At 44.7% G+C, this 22,478-nt stretch overlaps 1 protein-coding gene across 1 annotated transcript in view; it reads left to right on the plus strand.

Moving 5' to 3' along the window:
* Positions 1 to 21,618, plus strand: part of LOC120924273 — a 38,620-nt gene extending 17,002 nt beyond the window's left edge. Inside the window, exons 4-6 of the mRNA XM_040335129.1 lie at positions 6,290 to 6,409; positions 16,793 to 16,888; positions 21,275 to 21,618. Coding sequence (XP_040191063.1) covers positions 6,290 to 6,409; positions 16,793 to 16,888; positions 21,275 to 21,351 — 293 coding nt within the window. The 3' untranslated portion in view covers positions 21,352 to 21,618. The remainder of the gene's footprint in view (positions 1 to 6,289; positions 6,410 to 16,792; positions 16,889 to 21,274) is intronic.
* Positions 21,619 to 22,478: the final 860 nt, after the last annotated feature.

Consider the following 22,478-nt stretch of genomic DNA (forward strand, 5'->3'; position numbering starts at 1 on the left):
ACTCCTGCCATCAACAAGGTGACTTCCAGCGACAAGCCGCAGCTCCAGCCACAGCCAGCAGAAGCCTTAAAGACTACACCAAAGTTAAGCGCTCATGCAACATCATTTCATCCTGGTAAACCTCACCTTTCTTCACCAGAGAACTTTCACACCCAAGGGGTTCCACAGATTACTTTGGCACCAAAGAGTGAGAGATCAGACTTGAATGACTTAGCCAGCTATATGGCATGCCGTGAGCTCATTATCACCAGCCTCTTAAGGTTTGATGACTGTCCAGAGAGCTACAGGGCCTGGAGATCAACCTTCAAGGCTGCTATTGCTAATTTCAACCTTAATAGCAAGGACGAACTTGATTTGCTCATAAGGTGGCTGGGGCCAGAATCTGCAAATCGTGTTAAAAGACTGAGGACAGTACATGTTGACCACCCAGATGCAGGTCTTGTTGCCACATGGGCAAGACTTGAGCAAGCCTATGGTAGCTCAGAAGCCATAGAAAGCGCTCTATTCAAGAGACTGCAAAACTTCCCAAAAATAGGGAACAAAGACTATCGCAAGCTCCAAGATCTAAGTGACCTCCTCATGGAGTTAGAGTTGGCAAAGACAGACCCACGTCTACCTGGTCTAAGCTTCCTGGACACTGCTCATGGTGTCAATCCAGTGGTGTCTAAACTGCCATACGGCCTGCAGGAGAGATGGGCGCAGCAGGGCTCAAGGTACAAAAGAGACTATAACGTATCCTTTCCTCCATTCTCATATTTTTGCAGGTTCATCAGTGAACAAGCCTGGATGAGAAATGATCCCAGCTTCAGCTTCAGTGAACCCAACTTGCCTGCTTCATCACCATCTCCAAGGTATGACAACACAGCAGCTAAACACAGAGACTTTCATAGAGCAATATCTGTTAAAAGGACAGACATCTCACCACCCGTATCCTCTCATGCATACCAGAGTGATTCGGGTGATAAAGATCCTAATCGTCAGTGCCCTATTCACAAGAAGCCTCACCCTCTTAAGAAATGCCGAGAGCTGAGAGCAAAGACTTTACAAGAGCGCAGGGAGATTCTCCAGAAACTTGGAGTATGTTACAGGTGCTGTGCTTCTTATAGTCATTTTGCCAAGGACTGTAAAGTTGTCATCAAGTGCACAGAATGCAGCAGCGAAAGACATGTGACAGCTATGCATCCTACTCCACTTACAGACAGCCCACAGCAGCTACCTACCTCCACCCCTCTCTCAAATCATGGCGGGGAGCAACGAAGCCACGCTCTAGCCCAGGAGAATGTTTCTTCCTCATGCACAGAAGTCTGTGGAGAAGGTTTAGATCACAAGTGCTGTGCCAAGATATGCCTTGTTAAGGTATACCCAGAGGGTCAACCAGAAAAAGCTGCCAGGATGTATGCCATAATAGATGAACAGAGCAACAGATCCCTGGTCAAGCCTAAATTCTTTGAGATCTTTGGCATTGAGGGTCATGCCACACCGTATACTCTCAGAACCTGTTCTGGTCGCGTAGAGACTTTCGGCAGAAGGGTCGATGGGTTCATGGTGTCTCATATCGAAGGGAAAGAGGGCATACTCCTACCAACATTAGTCGAGTGTGACCAGATACCAGACGAAAGAGAAGAGATTCCTACTCCAGAGGTTGCATATCACCATCCTCACTTAAGGCACCTTGCTGATGAGATTCCCGCAATGGACATGAATGCTGAAATCTTAGTCTTGCTAGGAAGAGACATTCTTAGAGTACATAAGGTACGTGAGCAGTGTGATGGACCTGAGGATGCCCCTTATGCACAAAGACTTGATCTAGGCTGGGTAATAGTGGGCGATGTATGCTTGGATAGAATGTGTACATCATCTGAGATCCACTCCTTCAAAACTTACATGTTAGGAAATGGACGCGCATCCCACTTCAAAGAGTGCCCTCACCATTATGAAATAAAGGAGAAGCCTCTTGACATCATCCAAGTACCTGATGCCACTCCTATCCTGTGTGATGATAACCTAGGTACCACAGTGTTTTGTACCACAAGTGACGACAACAAAATAGCCTTGTCAGTTGAAGACAGAGAGTTCATCAAAATAATGGACAAAGAATTCTTCAAGGATGAGTCTAACAGCTGGGTTGCACCATTGCCTCTTCGTGCTGCAAAGGTCAAACTGCCAAACAATCGGGAACAGGCTTTATCCAGATTCAACTCACTTCAACGAACATTAAAGAACAGGCCTGAAATGAAGGACCATTTCATTACCTTTATGAAGAGGATCTTTGACAATGAGCATGCTGAGCCAGCTCCACCTCTTCAAATACACGATGAGTGCTGGTACCTACCCTTCTTCGGAGTGTACCATCCACGTAAGCCAAAACAAATTAGGGTAGTGTTCGACTCCAGTGCCAAACATCAGGGCGTATCCCTGAACGATATTCTTCTCACTGGTCCTAACCTTACCAACAACCTTGTAGGTGTACTCATGAGGTTCAGAAGAGAGCCAGTTGCCATAACTGCGGACATTGAACAAATGTTTCATTGCTTTATTGTACGAGAAGACCATAGGAACTTCCTAAGGTTTCTGTGGCACCGTGACAACAACATGAACAATGAGATGATTGAATACCGCATGAAGGTTCATGTTTTCGGAAATAGCCCCTCACCTGCCGTCGCAACATACGGTTTACGAAGGACTGCTCTTGACGGAGAACAGGAGTATGGTGCAGATGCTCGACATTTCGTCGAGAGAGATTTCTATGTGGACGATGGACTTAAATCTTTACCTACAGCGGAAGAAGCCATAGACCTGCTCCAAAGGACACAAGTTATGCTTTCTGAGGCTAACCTCAGACTACACAAGATTGCCTCAAACAGTGTTGCTGTTATGAAAGCCTTTCAACCTGGCGATCATGCCACAGGGTTTAAAGACTTAAATCTGGGGATGGACATGCCACCTGTGCAGAGAAGTCTGGGCCTACGGTGGGACTTATTAAAGGACAGCTTCGGCTTTCAAGTCAGCTCTGCAGACAAACCATTTACCAGGCGTGGAGTTCTGTCAGTGGTGAACAGCCTATACGATCCAATGGGATTTGTGGCTCCCATCACCATACAAGGTAAATCCATACTTAGACAGCTCTCAGAGACTATCAAAGATTGGGATGCCCCACTACCAATAGACAAACTTTCAAGGTGGGAGTCCTGGAAACAGTCGTTACATGCCTTAGATGGAATCCTTATACCACGCTGCTACACTCCGACTTCCCTTGCCACCAGTCGGAGGAAAGAGCTGCACATCTTCTCAGATGCATCTACTGAGGCCATAGCGGCTGTTGCCTACCTCAAGGTAAGGGATTCAGCTAATCTAACCCATGTAGGGTTTCTGTTTGGGAAGGCTAAGTTAGCACCCAAGCCTGAACACACAATTCCTAGGCTTGAACTTTGTGGGACTGTGCTAGCTGTAGAGATTGCAGATTTCATACTGCGTGAGCTAGACATTCAGATAGATGACATCAAATTCTACACAGACAGCAAGGTTGTTCTGGGCTACATATACAACCAGACTAAACGTTTCTATGTCTATGTCAGCAACCGTGTAGAAAGAATAAGAAAATCATCTAAACCTGAACAATGGCATTATGTTCCATCTGAAATTAATCCTGCAGATCATGGCACCAGGCCAGTGTCTGCGAGTGCCTTCGTAAATTCTTCTTGGTTAACAGGTCCTGAATTCTTGTTGGCTGATCCAGAAGAAACCACGGCTGACGTCTTCAGTCTTCTAGAACCCGACAAAGATCCAGAGGTTCGTCCTGAAGTTAAAACCCTTGTCACCAGAACTGAACAAAGATGTGCCTTGGGCTGTCAACGCTTTGAACGTTTCTCCAAGTGGACAAGGCTGGTACGCACCACCGCAAGGTTAGTTCATATTGCACACTGCTTTCACACGAAGCTCACAGATGCTCACTGTCAAGGTTGGCACATGTGCCAAAAGCTTCTTTCTGCAAAAGACATTGCTGAAGCTGAACTGATCATAATACGCAGTGTACAACAGGATGTCTTTGGCTCAGAAATCAGACGTATCCGTGACAAGGGGGACATTCCAAAAAACAGTCCAATTGCTAACCTGAACCCATTCATTGACAATGATGGCACGTTAAGGGTTGGCGGACGCCTAAACAAGGCTAAGTTCAGTGAGCAAGAACAGAATCCTCTCATTATACCTGCTCGCCATCACATCACCACTTTGCTCATACGGCACTACCATGAAAGGGTGAAACACCAAGGTAGACACTTCACAGAGGGAGCCATAAGAGTTGCAGGCCTTTGGATTATAGGGACTGTAAAGACTTTCATCAGACCTATCACGGAACTCATTTTGCTCTTGCCGTTTGGAGACTGAACTTACTTGGGTATGCTGTTGGATCCTACCTGCGACTTCGAGAAGGAAATATCTGGAACTTTAGTTGTCACAACTTGAAGCCTTATATTATAGTTGTTGTATTATATGCATGTTCTCCATTATGTCTTTCAGGTTTTCAAGACATCAAGCAAATTGCGCTGTTGTTTATTTGCATAACTACCGTTGTATTATGTAAATAGTGGCATTATCATGCCAGACGGGGAGTGTGCTGCCCCAATAGGGGCATAGAATATGAGATGCATAGCCTCAGTTAATATTAGCATTGTTATATAGATTAGAGTCTATATAGTGTGGTTTGCCTACTATTTTCTCATAGCTAAATCTATGTGTTATCCTATGCTGCCATCTAGTGGCCTTTGTTGCAATGCACATGTTTATGTGATTCTTTGAGTTACCACATATTTTCACTGTATGTATGCCCCTCCCTGCTTCCTGTGTGGAGTACTTCCTGTGTCATCTCTTCAGCCAGCAAGCCACATGTAGAAGGACACTCATGTACTCTGCCCAAGGTAGGAAAGGCATCATCTTTTGACCGCACAATACTATCACCATTCATCTGCTGTTCCTGTTATCTGCTGTAACCTCTGAAGTTAAGGAATAAACACCTCTTTTGAATGAATCGGTATTGACGAGTTCAGCTGTCTGACAAGGATTGTCCGCAGTGAGTATATCTGCTTATACAGGCCAGGCATAGAGGTCTCAGCAAGGGATATATCGCTATCACAACAATCGGAGTCAGAATAGACGGCTTGTGAAACAGTTCCCCTGTCGCACAACGCGCGTCACCAGATTTCCGGAAATAGCCGAGCTGCGAGTCGGCACTATACGGCGCCTGCGCAGCCAGCTCTACACGTCGTCGTATCATGTAATCCAAGGATAGGAACGGCCAGTCCCGCAGTCATCAGAACCCGGAAGCCCTGGACAAAATCAGAATATAACGGTATGTATGGAGAAAAAAAAAAATACCTGCATACAGTAAATGTCCTTCGTATACTTAGTTTGCTGGATATAATGTTAAAATTTTTTTTGGGTGTGAACCCCCGCTTTAACTGATAGATATTTGGTTGTTAATTTCGGTTTGATCAAACCACCTAACAGACTTTGAAATAGTCAACTGATTTAGAAAACCTTTATGTAGCAGCGCTTATGTGTTTCTCTCTGTGATATCCCTCTGCCTGTGACAGGTTGATATGGGTACAAGGGGCAGCCTATTTATCATTCTTTACAGCCCATCTGCTTATTATGTACAGTGGTCATTGTGAATGTAAGGCCTCGAACACACGACCGAACATGTTTGCTGAAACTGGTCCGCGTTTCAGCAGACATGTTCGGTCGTGTGTACGGCCGACCGGACAATTTTCCGGCGGATCGGACAGGTTTCCAGCGGACGAATGTTTCTTAGCATGCTAAGAAACATGTCCGCTGTAAGCCTGTCCGTCGGACATGTTCGGTCGTCTGTACGACTTACCGGACATGTCCGCTCGGCCGAAAGCCCTCGCATGCGTCAAAGTGGTTCGACGCATGCGTGGAAGCATTGACCTTCCAGGGTCGCGCACGTTGCCGCGTCATCGTCGCGGCCACGTCACCGCGTATCCTGTCCGCGCGGATTTCGGTTTGATGGTGTGTACAACCATCAGACCGAAATCTCCGAGCGGACATGTCCGATGAAAAAGATCCGCGGACCGTTTTCATCGGACATGTCCCCTCGTGTGTACGAGGCCTAATATGTAAACAGAAAACTATAATGGTATTGGTTTGGTAAATGTTTTTATTTTTTATTTGTATTATTGTTTTAAAATGTATATGTTATTTTAGTGATTATTTTATATCTTTTACCTTTTTCAATATTTCCGTCATGCATTTTTTTTCTATTCATGTATAGACTATAAAGGGACTCTTGGCATCATTTGGCTGTCTTTGATCCCACTTGTTGTTGTGGGCGGTTTTATATTTATTGCCTGCAAAGTATTAAAGGAGAAGACAACTGTTCCAACTATATTTTGTAAGTAAAAATACGTTACTGTATGAAGGAATACTCTCAGGATAGAAATAGAGAAACTTTCATTGCGGACATGTCTTTCTGGACTTTTGTCCTGATTTTTGCCTAATTTTTTAAATAGAAAACAAGGAGGTGTGCCAACGTCACTAGCTACATGCTCCAGGTCAATGACTCACTTAATAGTGAATGAAGAATGGTGGTGAAAGCCACAAAGTTCTATGTGTTTGAGCTGTTAACTATTGATTTTTAAACTATACAAATACTCCTTTTAGTACATTCCTTTAACAATAATAAAAACATTTTTATTTCAGCTAGCTAATTACTTGAAATCCACCTTTGTATTCAGTTTCCACATTCCAACTTATGTAAACTTAAAGTGGTTGTATACCTATTTTTTTTTTTCACTTTGACCTACAGGTAAGCCTATAATAAGGCTTACCTGTAGGTAAAAAGAATATCTCCTGAACCTGTATGGTTTAGGAGATATTCCCCTTGCATGCAGCCACTGAGTTCAGCAGCGCATGTGCTCTGAGTTCCCCTGGCTGAAAGTCCGGTAGACACCGGACCTTGCCGGAAAGAAGTCTCCCACGAGCATTCATGGGAGTGACGACATCGCGGCTCCGGCCACTCACAGCGCCGGAGCCACGATACCCCGGAAGACACGCCAAGGGACAATGTCCACTCCCTCAGCGTGACCGAGATCACCTACCGACACCTTGTTCTAAGGTAAGTATTTCATATGCGGTGCTTACTAGCTCATTATGCCTTTTGCCTTACAGGTTAAAAAAAACCAGCATTAAGGTGAAAAGCCTTCTGTGCTGCATCTTCCCCCCAGACCCCCCCCCCCCCCCTACGATGTGCACGAGCGCAGTGGCTCCCACTGCTGTATCTGTCCTCATTTGACAGATTGATAGTAGCGGGAGTGATTGGCTCCCACTACTATCAATCAAACCTGGTGACACGGGAGAGGGGGCGGGACCGAGTCCTGCTGTATGTGTCAATTGACGCAGCAGCAGGACTCGGGAGTGAGCACACGGCTTTCACTGGGGGCACTCGATGAAGAGGAGGGGCTTGGAGCGCTAGCAGGGGACCCCAGAAAAAGAGGATCGGTGCTGCTCTGAGCAAAACCATTGCACAGAACAATTAAGTATAGGAATGTTCATTATTTGTATAAAAAATAAGAAGCTTTATTACCATTGTAGCATCCATGTACTTTATAGTACTGGTGCTAGTCAGATTTAAGTATAGATCAGAGTATAGTTAGACTCTAATCCTGATTGTTAGGTGTGAGAATAGGGCCTCTGTCTCAGCTTGGCTGTGCTGTGAGTCATTCTGCTGTATCGGGCTGTTCTTCCAGCCCCGGTACTGTAGGTGGCAGCAGTGGAGTCGAGGTTTGGTTGCTCTTCCCAGCAGCCAATCACAAAGGTTTGTCCTCTCTGTGCATGGTGGGGAGGGGTATTTATGGGACAGACGCCATTGGTTCTGGGTTCTTCTTTGTCCAGTGTGGCACCCACCTTTAGGTTGGCCACATCACGGCGCCCCGGCATTATGGCCTACCTGGCCGGGGCGTGCGTGCCACGCGATGTTCCTGGTTCTGGTACCATGTTGGCCCGGAACATCTGAACCCGCGATGGGGATCCAGTGAGCGACTGGGTTCCCTCTTTTGAAGATCCCAAGCTGGGTGCTGTTCGGTGGGGAGTCGGTCTGAGGAGTGCCATTGAGAGGCTGGCGGTCCAATAGGGCTTGGACAAAACCACCGGGGATCGAGGTAGCCGGACACTGCCGGACTGATCACCTGTCAGTCGGTACCTGGGCGACAAGTTGAAGGAGATCCAGACGTAACTCAACCAAGGAGGCATATCTCCAAGAATCATACCCAGAGGGGACCTGTGGCAGAGGTATCTTCTGAGGCTCTTTGAGAGGGGTCTGTGGCAGAGACTTTCTCCCAAGTTCAAGTTCACCAAGGAGGGTCTGTGGCAGAGACTTATTCCTAAAATTGTCCGAGTGATACTCCGGCTGCCAGGTCAGTGAGAGAGGCCTGTCCGGGTACACTGAACCCACTCCGGCGGGAGTGGCGCAGAGAAGTGTTACCTTTGGGAGCAGGACTGTTTCCTATCATTACCTATCATTACGCCTGAACACAGCAAAAGAGCACCTGTGGTGGACATTCCTTTACTTCTGTTTATGCACATATGCATCATTCACCCCTAGAGAATTCGGAGGAGCCACGAGGTAACACGCCGCCCAAAAATCCAGCAGCTCCACTGGGGGTAATGCTACACCACTTTAACCAATTTCTGCCCATGCTATAGCCAATAGTTGTTAGAGCGCAGGCTTCCAGAGCCAAGAGTGCATCCATAGATGTGATCCCACTGCTCATATGCCCCTTGCAGCATGCAGGCTATGCACTCAGCCAATGTCAGCCAATGACAGCCAATCACGGAAGTAAACAGTAAATGGCTTTTTTCTCCTCACGATTAGCATGAGGAGAAAAGAAGAAAGCCGGTAACTGGCTTCTGTTATTGGGACATTGGTCCCAATCTGTGCCCTAATCAGTGCTGCTAATCAGTGCCAACCAGTGGCACCTATCAGTGCCCATCAGTGCTGCCAAACAGTGCCCAACAGTAACTTATCATCAGTGTCACCTATCAGTGGTGCCTTTCAGTGCTGCGTACTATTGCTGATCAGTGCCCATCGGTGCCGCCTATCAGTGCCTATCAGTGTCCATCAGTGCCACCTATAAGTGCAGCCTCATCAGTGCCTCCTAATCAGTGCCCGCCAGTGTTGCCTGCCTCATCAGTGTCCACCAGTGTCGCCTCATCAGTGCCCATCAGTGCAGCCTCATCAGTGCCACCTATCAGTGCCACCTCCCAGTGCCCATCAGTGCTGCCAATCAGAGCCCATCAGTGCCACATATTAGTGCAGATCCATGTCACCTATCAGTGTAGCCTCATCAATGCCTCCTCATCAGTGCCCACCAGTGTTGCCTCATCAGTGCCCACCAGTGCCACCTCATCAGTGCCCATCAGTGCTGCCTCATCAGTGCCTATCAGTGCCCACCAGTGCAGCCTCATCAACACACATGAGTGAAGGAGAAAAATGAACTGTTTGCAAAATTTCATAACAAACTATGATTTTTTTTATTTATTTTTTCCAAATTTTCGGTCTTTTTTTTTTGGGGGGGGGGGGGAATAAATAAAAAACGCAGTGGTGATTAAATACCACCAAAAGAAAGCTCTATTTGTGTAAAAAAAATGATAAAAATGTTGTTTGGGTACAGTGTTACATGACCGTTCAATTGTCATTAAAAATGTGACCGCGCCGAAAGCTGAAAATTGGCCTGGTCAAGAAGGGGGTATAAGGGCACAGTAAGCAAGTGGTTAAAGTCTAAGTTCACCTTTTCCAGAAAATAGCCCATGCAGTCAGTCATCTGTGCAGCTTTGTAAAATTATCATTAATTTTATTGTTTCACCTGTAGGCCATTTGGGTCTCATCAGAAGCCTGGCTAAAAAACAACCCCACAATGTTTTTTGTGCCCTAGCAATGAGGCAGGTCATGGGGGGTTGCTAACTAGGAGTTCTTCTAGCCAGGCTGTATCAAAAATATATTGCACAGAATCCCATCAGTAAAAATAAAGACATCATTATATAATATAATACATGCCTAGATAACTAAATAAATAAATCAAGTATTTTTTCAATGATAAAAGTGACTTGAAGTTTTAATCAGTGTGCTCATTCAGCGAATGGATTGTGACAATTTTCAGTGACACAGAGACACCACCTCCATCACCAGGTGAAATGCCCGCTCACCTTAAGGGGCGACCCTAGTGGGTCTAAGGCTGCATTCACACCTAAGCGACAGCCGCGTACGTGTGTAGCGGCAGATTTGCCGCGATTACAAATGTTTCTTTTTTTTTTTCTAAAGTATTCCCATTGCTGTCTATGGGAAAACGCGCCTGTCGCGTGAAAAAAAGGGTCCGGGACTTTTTTTCAGGCGACAGGCGTTGCGCGTCTATGAGATGTGAACCATCTCCATAGACGGCAATGGGAATTCTCCCCTCTAGCGACAGAAGCGTCCCGCGTCGGGCGTTTTGTCGCTTAGGTGTGAATGGGGTCTAATCGTGCTTTTAGAGATATCCCAATCTTAGAGATGGACGTCTGGACTGTGCTGTGGTAGGGAGCCCTTGAAAAAGTCACGTGATCTTTTCCCAAAGAAATAATGGGTTATGGAAGTAACAGCTGCTCTCTGGCGTAGCTCAAATCGAAAAAAATAAATTGTATATAAAAAGTATGAATTTATAAAAAAAAACAACAATGGTCCTGCTCACAAGAATATCATCTTGTATAAATCATGGTAAAACAGTGTATACATGGAAGAGAGGGTTCCCCATTGGGGCTTTTAGGCAGCAAGAAATGTTTTTTGTAAATAACGTTGTTGTATAAATTATTGTTTATTGCCAAGGATTACGGATATCACAAGGGTACAAAGGTACAAAGAAGGCGCCCGTTGGCTGTTTAGCCCCCCCCCCCCCCGGGATGCCGGGATGCCGAGTGAGCTGCCTATGGATTGCCATTCTGGCGACTGATACTTCCCCCACTAGGCTAGTGAACGGAGGAGCGGCCTACATGTGATCAATTGATCACCACACCCACAGGGCATATAAATGAGAAGAGCTCTCAGGGAATCATTATCAGATTCCACTCAAGCCAGGTCAGATGCTAAATGCATCCCTGCTTGTTTTTGCATCCTGTCCTTTCCTCTATAGTGTCTTACTGCACTAAAGGCTTCAACTGCTGTATTAGAGCAACCCCAACTCTCCATTGCTTCAGGTAATTATATTTTCCACTACCCAGGTCACTTTTGTAACCATCATACTACTTGTATAATTTATAACATCCATCAACCCCAATACCATTCCACCAACACTTTATTTTTAATCATTGAATTATTTACTTCCAATTCCCCACATCAGGGGTACACCCCACTATTTTCCCAACCCACAAATATTTTGTATTTCATCTCACCTCATTGTTTCACTATTATAATCTTAATTATATTAATCCTTTATAATTTACTCCACATATTATTATTAGATATGTAAAAATGTCTTATTCCTTCACTCATGTGTTATGTCCAACACTACTGCCTTAAACGACAATTCACACATTTTGCTGTTTATATATGTGTATATATATATATATATATATATATATATATATATATATATATATATATATATATATATATATATATATATATATATAAAACACCACTTGAATATTCCACTACCATTCAATCACTTCACCTCCCTACACCCCACCCCAATCAATCTATCTTTTGTTAATTAACATCCATTAACCCCATTATGACAACCTACCACTCTTACTTACCAACCTACTCTTATTGGACTCTATGGATGCCCTTGCTCTTCTCTACAAATGTTGGTTACCAACATTTGCCCTAGCCCATGCTATATTCTACATACCTACTACGATACATACATATGGGCCAGCTGTTATTTAACAGCCCCCTGGAATTCATACATTCTTCTATTAATTAATCTAATCATGGTTCATTATGGGTGTTTTTCTTGTAGGACTGCTCCTCTGCTGCCCCTGGGGGGCGTTCTTCATGCGTCTCCCTGAAAGCTGTTCTGGTCAGGCCGCCCGCTGTTGGAGGGTGGAGGCAACCTGGGCCCCACTGGTCCACCCCATGGTCTTATACATTGCCCATTGTTTTGCCTCAGTGGTAATTATGAAATTATTATGGCTATTTTTTTATGATGTGTGTTGACCTATGTCCTCTCATTTATTTTTGATCATATGTAATTATTATACTCTCTCTATATATATTTTTTAGAAATCCCAGCCCCCTAAAGAGACCAAACTGGTCGAAACGCGTCGGGGCTACAGCACCGCTCATGGGGTTTTCATTATTATATACTATTTATTACATATAGCCTCCTACTGTCAAAGTTTTGTTGCAATCATGTTATGCAATCATGTCATGCTCACTGCATCCAGCAACGTCATATGTTTTCAACCTATACATTGTTATCACCCTGTGACCTTCTTTGTACCTTTGTACCCTTGTGATATCCGTAATTGTTGGCAATAAACAATCATTTATACAACAACGTTATTTACAAAAAACATTTCTTGCTGCCTAAAAGCCCCAATGGGGAACCCTCTCTTCCATGCAATTCCGGGGCGAGCAGCCTTTCCATCTCCCCAAATATGTGTCTCCCTCCATTTTAACAGTGTATACATTACATCCAAGAGGGACAAGAGGCTCTCCACCTCACCGCTTTTGCAGAGACAACGGAAATTACGTCACCAGCTCCTCCCGTCACGTTGCGTCACAGATCACGTGACTTTTTAAGGGCTCCCTACTACAACACAGTCCAGACATTCATCTCTCAGATATCTCTAAAAGCAAAAGCAAGGTGAGCGGGCATTTCACCTGGTAATGGAGGTGGTGTCACTGTGACTTCAACAAGTCACTTTTATCGTTGAAAAAATACTTGATTTATTTATTTATTTAGTTATCTACACATGTATTGTAATTATATTATATTATAATTTCTTTATTTTTACTGATGCAATATATTTTTGATACAATGTGCATATGTATATTTTTTGACATTTGTATTATAGAAGTTTTTCTGCACCTGGGTTGGAACAAGCGCACTATTATTTAATCAATTAATCAGCTATATAGTGTTAGATCACTGTTTCAAATAGTGCAGCTGTTCTGACTGATGACACTATTGCTTTTATATATAGCAGCACTTTAGTTTTTCTTTATCACTTTAACATTGATCATTTTACAAGGCTGCACAAATTTATAATATCTACTTGCGCCCCTTAACTGTATGGGATATTTTCGGAAAAATTAACTATTTTTGTCATGTTAAGTGCATCCATGCAAAGTAATGTGTTAAGATAACAGTTACAAGTCTTTAAAGGGGTTGTAAACCCTTAAGGTTTTTCACCTTTATGCATTCTATGCATGAAGGCAAAAAACCTTCTGTCACTCAGCAGCCCCCCTCCCCCCGAGCCCAGTTATACTTACCTAAACCCTCAGTGTCCCACGAAGGGAATGAGCACACCAGCTCTGGCCGGTGTCTCGTGTCCTGATTGGATAGGTTGATAACAGTGCAGCCATTGGCTCCCGCTGTTGTCAATCAAATCCAATGACACGGGCGCTGGGAGGTGGGGTCGAGTCCTGCTTTCTGTGTAAATAGACGAAGAAGCAAGACACAGGACGCACCCGCAAGGGTGTCCCGAAGGAGAGCGCTTCTCAGACGGGGCACTTGAGAAAAGGAGGAGCCAGGAGCACCGCTGAAGGACCCCAGAAGAGGAGAATCGGGGCCACGTGTTTGTTTTTGTTTTTTAAAAACCCTGAACCTTTACAACCCCTTTAAAACCCTTTAAAAAATATTTTATTACCACAAGCACACTTTATGAGTTGATGCAATATGGTGTTATTCATTCTGAATGCACACCTTGCAGATGGACTGAGGTTAATTTCAGTGCTAAATGTACCTTTTTGGTGTGTTTTTGTGCATTAGGCAGCCATTTCAAATTATCGCATTACCTGTGGCATAACGCATGTGTGCTGGCGCAGCACTGAGATGAAAATGGGCCATGAGAGGTTCACTTTTTAAATTGGAATAAGAGCCTCCTTTGTAAGGTGAGAGGTAAAAGAAGGCAGTACGTAGTTAGTCCTATAATTAAAAGTACCGTATTTATCGGCGTATAACGCGCACTTTTTTCCCCTTAAAATCAGGGGAAAATCGTGGGTGCGCGTTATACGCCGATCCCCGCTTTCTGAGCGCCGCCTTCGACATATACCGAGTGCAGTACACTCGGGTACACTCGGCTGGGTTCGGCCACGCTCGGCTCCATTTATAAATTGGTTTGCGCAAAAGTTATAGCGTCTACAAAATAGGGGATAGTTTTATGGCATTTTTAGTAATATTTTTATTTTTTACTAGTAATGGCGGCGATCAGCGATTTTTATCGTGACTGCGACATTATGGCGAACACATCGGAAACTTTTGACACCATTTTGGGACAATTGTCATTTTTACAGTTATCAGTGCTATAAGAAATGCACCGATTACTGTAAAAATGACACTGGCAGTGAATGGGTTAACCTGTAGGGGCGCTGAAGGGGTTAAGTGTGTCCTAGGGAGTTCTTGTAACTGTTAGGAGGCGTGGGTTTCCGTGACACATCACTAATCGTTGTTTCCGATGACCTAGGCAGAGCGGGGAGATGTTGGCCGCGATTCAGATACATTGGAGTATCTTTAGTTAGGCTTAGCGCATCTGAGGGAAGTGAGGGAAGATCAGTATTCAGAAAGCACTAGCCGACAACGTTGCGCCGGCGTAATGTAAATAGGCCGGCGTAAGCCCGCGTAATTCAAAGTAGGTGGAAGGTGGGCGTGATGTATTTAAATGAATCGTGACCCCATGTAAATGAAGCGCCGAACGTACGGCGCATGCGCGCGCATGCTCAGTATCACGTCGAATTTACTCCCTAACATACGCTGGCTCAATGCCTGTGACGTAAACGTAACCTACGCCCAGCCCCATTCACGTAAGACTTGCGTAAACGACGTCCATACCTTAGCATTGACTGTGCCTCATATAGCAGGGGTAACGTTACGCCGGATGTAAGCCTTACGTAAACGGTGTAGCTAAATCCGACGGGCGCAAGTACATTTGTGAATCGAAGTATCCAGGCCATTTGCATATTCAATGCGTAAATCTACGGAAGCGCCCCTAGCGGCCAGCGTAAATATGCACCCAAGATACAAGGGCGTAAGAGACTTACGTTGGTCGTATCTTGGCCAAATTCAGGCGTAACTGCCTTTATGAATCAGCGCATAGATACGACGGAGCTCATTTGGACTTAAAGTGGGGGTTCACCCAAAAATACATTTTTAACATTACATTCAGCCGAGTTGTCCTAATGACAATCGGCTGTTTTTTTTTTTCGTACATACCTTATTTCACCGCCGCTTCCGGGTATGTCTTCTCCGGGACTGGGCGTTCCTATATGATTGACAGGCTTCCGACCGTCGCATACTACGCGTCACGAGTTGCCGAACGTCGGTGCGGCTCTATACGGCGCCTGCGCACCGACGTTCGGCTTCTTTCGGCAACTCGTGACGCGAAGTATGCGACGGTCGGAAGCCTGTCAATCAGATAGGAACGCCCAGTCCCGCAGAAGACATACCTGGAAGCGGCGGTGAAAATACGGTATGTACGAAAAAAAAAAAACAGCCGATTGTCATTAGAACAACTCGGCTGAATGTAATGTTAAAAAATTTTTTTTTGGGTGAACCTCCACTTTAAGTCCTTTCTGAATCCGGGCAGTTGTGTTTACACTAACATCTCCCCGTTCTTCAGCTCTGTGACCCGATCGTGGGCGCGGTCACTGAGCTCAAGGCAGGGTCGCGCGCGATGACGCGGCTCGCAAATTAAAGGGGATGTACCCGTATGCCCATTTGCGCAGCCGTGCTATTCTGTCGACGTACATCGTCGTGCGCCGGTCGAAACCGGTTAAAACTGTCTCAGCATCACCTTTGTAATTTATCCATAAACCTGAGATGACAGTCATCCTGTCTGGCTGTATTTGGTGAGACTGTCTGACTGTGTCATGTTAGATGCCAATGCCCAAAGGCATAACTGTGGCCTTATAGGCCTTATTATTGCAGATGTTAAAGCGGGGGTTCACCCTTAGAGGGCACTTTTTCCCCTTAGATTCCTGCTCGTTTTCTCTAGGGGAATCGGCTATTTGTTTTAAAATATGTGCAGTACTTACCCGTTTACGAGATGCATCCTCTCCGTCGCTTCCGGGTATGGGCTTCGGGAATGGGCGTTCCTTCTTGATTGACAGTCTTCCGAGAGGCTTCCGACGGTCGCATCCATCGCGTCACGATTTTCCGAAAGAAGCCGAACGTCGGTGCGCAGGCGCAGTATAGAGCCGCACCGACGTTCGGCTTCTTTCGGCTACGAGTGACGCGATGGATGCGACCGTCGGAAGCCTCTCGGAAGACTGTCAATCAAGAAGGAACGCCCGCTCCCGAAGACCCATACCCGGAAGCGACGGAAGAAGATGCATCTCGAAAACGGGTAAGTACTGCTCATATTTTAATACAAATAGCCGATTCCCCTAGACCGAACGAGCAGGAATCTAAGGGGAGAAAAAAAAAAATTTAATAAATGGGTGAACTCCCGCTTTAAGACGACAAATATGCTGAAGTTATGAGAAATACGCAAACTTGCTTTCCTTTGCCTTTTCTTTTCACAAATGCTTCATTAATATTGAAAAAAAAGTTCATGCATATCTTTAAATACTTTCTTAAAACAGATAAAAGAGATTCAGCAAGTTTGAAAAGATGCAAAGATAAACAAAACAGAATATCACCAAAAACACACTGCTTACAAGAAGATCATCAGAAATGCGGTAAGCATAGGCGGAAACCTACTGTTAATGCTATAATATAGCTACAAATCATACAATTTACAGGAAACTTTTTGCAAGGAAAGATGTAGGCTGCCATCACTGGCCTCTCCTGAAACTATGGCCCAGATTCACAAAGCACTTGCGCCGACGTATCTAGAGATACGCCGCGTAAGTGCAAATATGCACCGTCGTATCTATGCGCCGTGCCCACAAACTGAGATACGCCTAAAAATAGGCTTCATCTGACCGACGTAACTTGCCTATGCCGGCGTATCGTGGGCGCATATTTACGCTGGACACATGTGGCGCTCTCATTGATTTCCTATTCAAATATGGAAATGAGGGAGATACGTCGATTCATGAACATACTTGCACCCGGCTCATAATATACGCGGTTTGCGTAAGTCGTACGTCCGGCGTAAAGTTATTCACAATATGAGGCGCAACCCATGCAAAGTTATGAACCAGTGAACACAAGCCGTCGTATCTTTTGTCGTTTACGTTGTACATGAATATGACTAGGCGTAGGTTACGTTCACGTCGTAGGCAGTGATCCGGCGTATCTTAGGGAGTAGTTCAGACGTGATTGTGAGCATGCACACTGAGATGCGTCCATGGGACGGCGCATGTGCCGTTCATTATTCGTATCTTTATGGCGCTCGGCCCATCATTTGCATGGGGTCACGCCCACTTCCACTTACGACGATTTACGCCTAAGAAACCCAGCGCAGATTTGGTGGCAAGTGCTTTGTGAATTCGGTGCTTGCCTCTCTGCGCTGCGTCGGCGTAGCGTAAAGAAGATACGCTACGGCGGGATAAATATGCGCCGTTGTATGTGAATCCGGGCCTATGAGTCTCCTGGCTGTCATGATTCAGTGATTTTATGACTTTTTGAATCCTTGACATGTATTGCTGATATAGACACATGTATGATTTGCAGCATGATTTACATTAGAGTCTATGGCAGTGAAAGCGTGCTGAATTAAGTAATACATTAACTACTTTTCAAATTGCACTACTTGAAATTGTACCTCATAAAGTGGTTGTAAACCCGAAAAAACAAACATAAAACAAACAAATCCTGTATGACAAAGGCATAATGAGCTAGTATGTATCGCATACTAGCTCATTATGAAATACTTACCTTAGATCGAAGCTGTTGCAGCGGTCCCTGCACACCGCTGTGACCGGCGACATGTCTCTCGGAGTTATTTTCACGTTCGCGGGCTCCAGCGATGTGATTTACCAGAGCTGATGAAGAAACTGCACGAGTGGCCCGTTTCTTCAGTGCGCATGCGTCAATGATGTCGACGCAAGCGTATATGGTAGATATCTTCTAAACCGTGCATGTTAAGGAGATTTTTACAGTCACTACAGCCAGGTAAGCCTTATTATAGGCTTACCTGAAGGTACAAGTGGTTTACAACATTAGATGCTACTTCAGGTTCGACTTGTAAATCGCATGTTGTACCTGAAGTCCTACTGGTGCGACTGAGGGCAGAACCAGTGTGCACAAATTGGAAGTTTGAGCTTTGCTTGCTGCATGTTTGTTCAAGGCTTATTGACTCAAAAATTAGAGACAGCCAAGCATTTTTGTATGAAAGTCTGCAACATAATTTAAAGGGTCACTAAAGGAAATTTTTTTTTGTTGCTGAAATGACTGTTTATTGGGTATAGAGACATAAAAGTTAACTGATTCCTTTTAAAAATGATTAAAAATTGAATTTAATCTATCATATAATGTGCCTCTAGTTCACTTTCGGTTTTAAAAGGTACATACATGAAGTTCCGGGTGAGAGGTGAGTCGGGAAGACTCACAGAACAAAAACAAACAAATCCAGGGCAGTGTTTTGTTTTTAAAATGAATCTGATTGGTTCTGAGGAGTTTTAGACACACAGTAATGACAGCTTAGACCACGTGAAAATCTCCCAGTATGATGGTTATTAGGAAACAGGCAACCAGGAAGTGTGGAGATCACAGCAGAATTACAGCTACTTCAAAGCAAAAACGAACAATGAGGACATGAAACCAGTACTGCAGTAAGGTAAAGGAAGCTATTTAGCTAAAAAAAAAAATTCCTTTAGCGATCCTTTAACTACTCATTAAAGGGGTGGTTCCCCCTAAAACAAATTTCTAACAATACATTCGTAAGACCCGTTACACTGCGGGTAGGCTGGCTTTTGTTTTGTTTTTTTAGTACATACCTCGATACCGCCGTTTCGTCCCTTGGCGGTGGGCGTTCCTAGTTGATTGACGTTCCTCCGACGGGCGCATACTGCGCGTCACGACTTTCCGACAGAAGCCGAACGTCATTGCGCAGACGCCGTATTGAGTCGGCTCTATACGGCGCCTGCGCAGCGACGTTCGGCTTCTTTCGGAAAGTCGTGACGTCACGTATGTGCCCGTCGGAGGAACGTCAATCAACTAGGAACGCCCACCGCCAAGGGACGAAACGGCGGTATCGAGGTATGTACTAAAAAAACAAAACAAAAGCCAGCCTACCCGCAGTGTAACGGGTCTTACGAATGTATTGTTAGAAATTTGTTTTAGGGGGAACCACCCCTTTAAGGAAACTTCAGCCATTCTACCTTAAATGCATTTTGGAAGAAGACTTTTACACCACTACGTAAGTTTACACCATTGGAAAACAAAAAACCGCGCTACCACAACAGAGTCTCTAGGCAGCAGCTGACGTATGATAAACAAAAGCAATAAATAGTAAAAAGTAAAAAGTAGTAAAAAAAGCTACTATTTAAGTTTACACCATTGGTTCCCAATTTCAGTCCTCCAGTACCCCTGCTTTAAACCATTGTCTTACTATTTATGACAGCTATTTTATCTAGAGAAAAGGCCTTGAGGGCTGAGGTTGGAAACCACTGCTTTATACTTTTATTTGGGAGAAGAATGGAGATCTAACTGGAGATCTAGCTTGTAAGTATTCCAAAGTAACAGCCAGGGGATGCTTCGTATTTTGCGGCGGCGTAGCGTAAAAGGGGCCGGCGTAAGCACGCGTAATTCAAATGATCCGGTAGGGGGCGTGGATCATTTAAACTAGGCGCGTTCCCGCGCCGAACGTACTGCGCATGCGCCGTCCCTAAAATTTCCCGACGTGCACTGCGGTAAATGACGTCGCAAGGACTTCATTGGTTTCGACGTGAACGTAAATGGCGTCCAGCGCCATTCACGGACGACATACGCAAACGGCGTAAAATTTTCAAATCGCGACGCGGGAACGACGTCCATACTTAACATTGGCTGCGCCTCCTAATAGCAGGAGCAGCCATACGCCTAAAACGAGTTACGCAAACAACGTAAAAAAATACCGCCGGGCGCACGTACGTTTGTGAATCGGCGTAAGTATGTAATTTGCATACTCTACGCTGACAACTACGGAAGCGCCACCTAGCGGCCAGCATGAGAATGCATGAGAATGCACCCTAAGATACCTAAGATACGACGGCGTAAGAGACTTATGCCAGTCGTATCTTAGGCTAATGTCGGCGTATCTAGCTTTCTGAATACAGAAAATAGATACGCCGGCGTAGCTTTGAATTTACGCGGCGTATCCATGGATACGCCGGCGTAAATCGTTCCTGAATCTACCCCAGTAGCTCTTTGCCTGCCACAATTATTCCTGCAAGGAGGGCAAATCTCACTAGTGTGATGGACCATGGTAAAGACCTATAAACTATTGAAGCCTACTCATCCCACAAAAAAATTGAAATACAGGATTGGCTGGAGTTGGCTATTAAAACAATTTTGCCTAAGGGCTCTCTTATTCATTAGACTTTATTTTATAATATTTAATATTTTTCACCCGATACATTCAATGACTAGTTTGAGCCTACATTATTTTTGGATAAATTTGAATAGATTGCATGGTTATACACAGCCAGCGAAGAGGAAAATTACAGTAGCTGGACAATGGATTGAAGGACTTCCTTTGGTTCCTCATACAGTAATACCTTGGATTACAAGCATAATTCATTCCAGAAGCATGCTTGTGATCCAAAGCACTCGTATATCAAAGTGAGTTTCCCCATAAGAAATAATGGAAACTTAGATTATTTGTTCCACAACCACTGCTGGTGTATGCAGTACTGTATGTGACCAGAGGTACGGGGGCGCTGGTGATGCTCAGAGACACTCAGGAAATGTTGACACTTTCGGGTGCTCCGACGCACGTTACGTTTGCCCCACCCAGCTGGTGTTTGTCTTGTGAAACGCTCATATACCGCGTTACTCGCAAACCGAGGTATCACTGTATGAAGTTGTAGCTGTTTAGGAAAGTTCATGTTCAGGCTATTTTATAGCAGAATACCATGCATATTGGTTAAAGTCCACTATCTCCTTCTTATAGCTGTATTTTTCGTTTTATATTATAGCAGGTAAAACAAATCTGAGGTCACACTCAGCACTCACACTACCTACGATTGCTGAACATCTGGATACAGCTACGTGATCTACTTCAGCCTTTCACACAGTAGAAGCTGCTGCTGCCACATGGGCCTTTCACTTGTTTTAAAGGCAAATTCATTGCCTACATTTTAGACAGATTTCAATTTGCAGTTAAATGGTCACTATATTTATTTTCTTGGTAAACTGTATGCTCTGATGTAAAAATTCATCATGCAGTAATCAAAATACCTTTAGTTTTTTTCCCCCTGAATAAAAACCACTGGAAAATAGGAAATACTAAATAACAAATTAAAGTTGTATTTGCAAGTCATCTGCTTATTGTAGTATTGTTCTCCTTTGTATTTTGTAAAGTTGTTGTTTTTTTGGCACTCAAAACACAGTGGAATCCAGTGATCAATGGGCCAGATTCACAAAAGAGATACGACAGCGTATCTCCTGATACGCCGTCGTATCTCTGAGATACGATTGTCGTATCTATGCGCCTGATTCGTAGAATCAGGTTACGCATAGATAGCCCTAAGATCCGACAGGTGTAACTGTGTTACACCATCGGATCTTAGGCTGCAATTCTAGGCCGGCCGCTAGGTGGCGATTCCATTGCGGACGGCGTAGAATATGCAAATGACTAGTTACGGCGATTCACGAACGTACGCTTTACCCGTCGCTCTAAATTTACGTTGTTTCCGTCGAGATACGCCGTGTAAAACTAAGGCTGCCCTCTAGGTGGTGTAACCCATGTTAAGTATGGCCGTCGTTCCCGCGTCGAAATTTTAAAATTCACGTTGTTTGCGTAAGTCGTCCGTGAATGGCGCTGGACACCATTTACGTTAACGTCAAAACCAATGACGTCCTTGCGACGTCATTTAGCGCAATGCACGTCGGGTAATTTGACGGACGGAGCATGCGCAGTACGTTCGGCGCGGGAACGTGCCTAATTTAAATGGTGCCCGCCCCATTTGAATTAGGCGGGCTTGCGCCGAACGGATTTACGCTACACCGCCGCAAGTTTACAGGTAAGAGCTTTGTGAATCAGGCACTTACGTTGTAAACCTGCGGCGGTGTAACGTAAATGGGATACGTTACGCCGCCGCAGCGTAACGTATTTGTACCTGAATCTGGCCCCTGGTGAATATAGATAAATATTGAAGGAAAATTCTACCTTAAAAAATG

Source organism: Rana temporaria, chromosome 1 (assembly GCF_905171775.1).
Source record: "Rana temporaria chromosome 1, aRanTem1.1, whole genome shotgun sequence".
Taxonomy (NCBI): domain Eukaryota; kingdom Metazoa; phylum Chordata; class Amphibia; order Anura; family Ranidae; genus Rana; species Rana temporaria.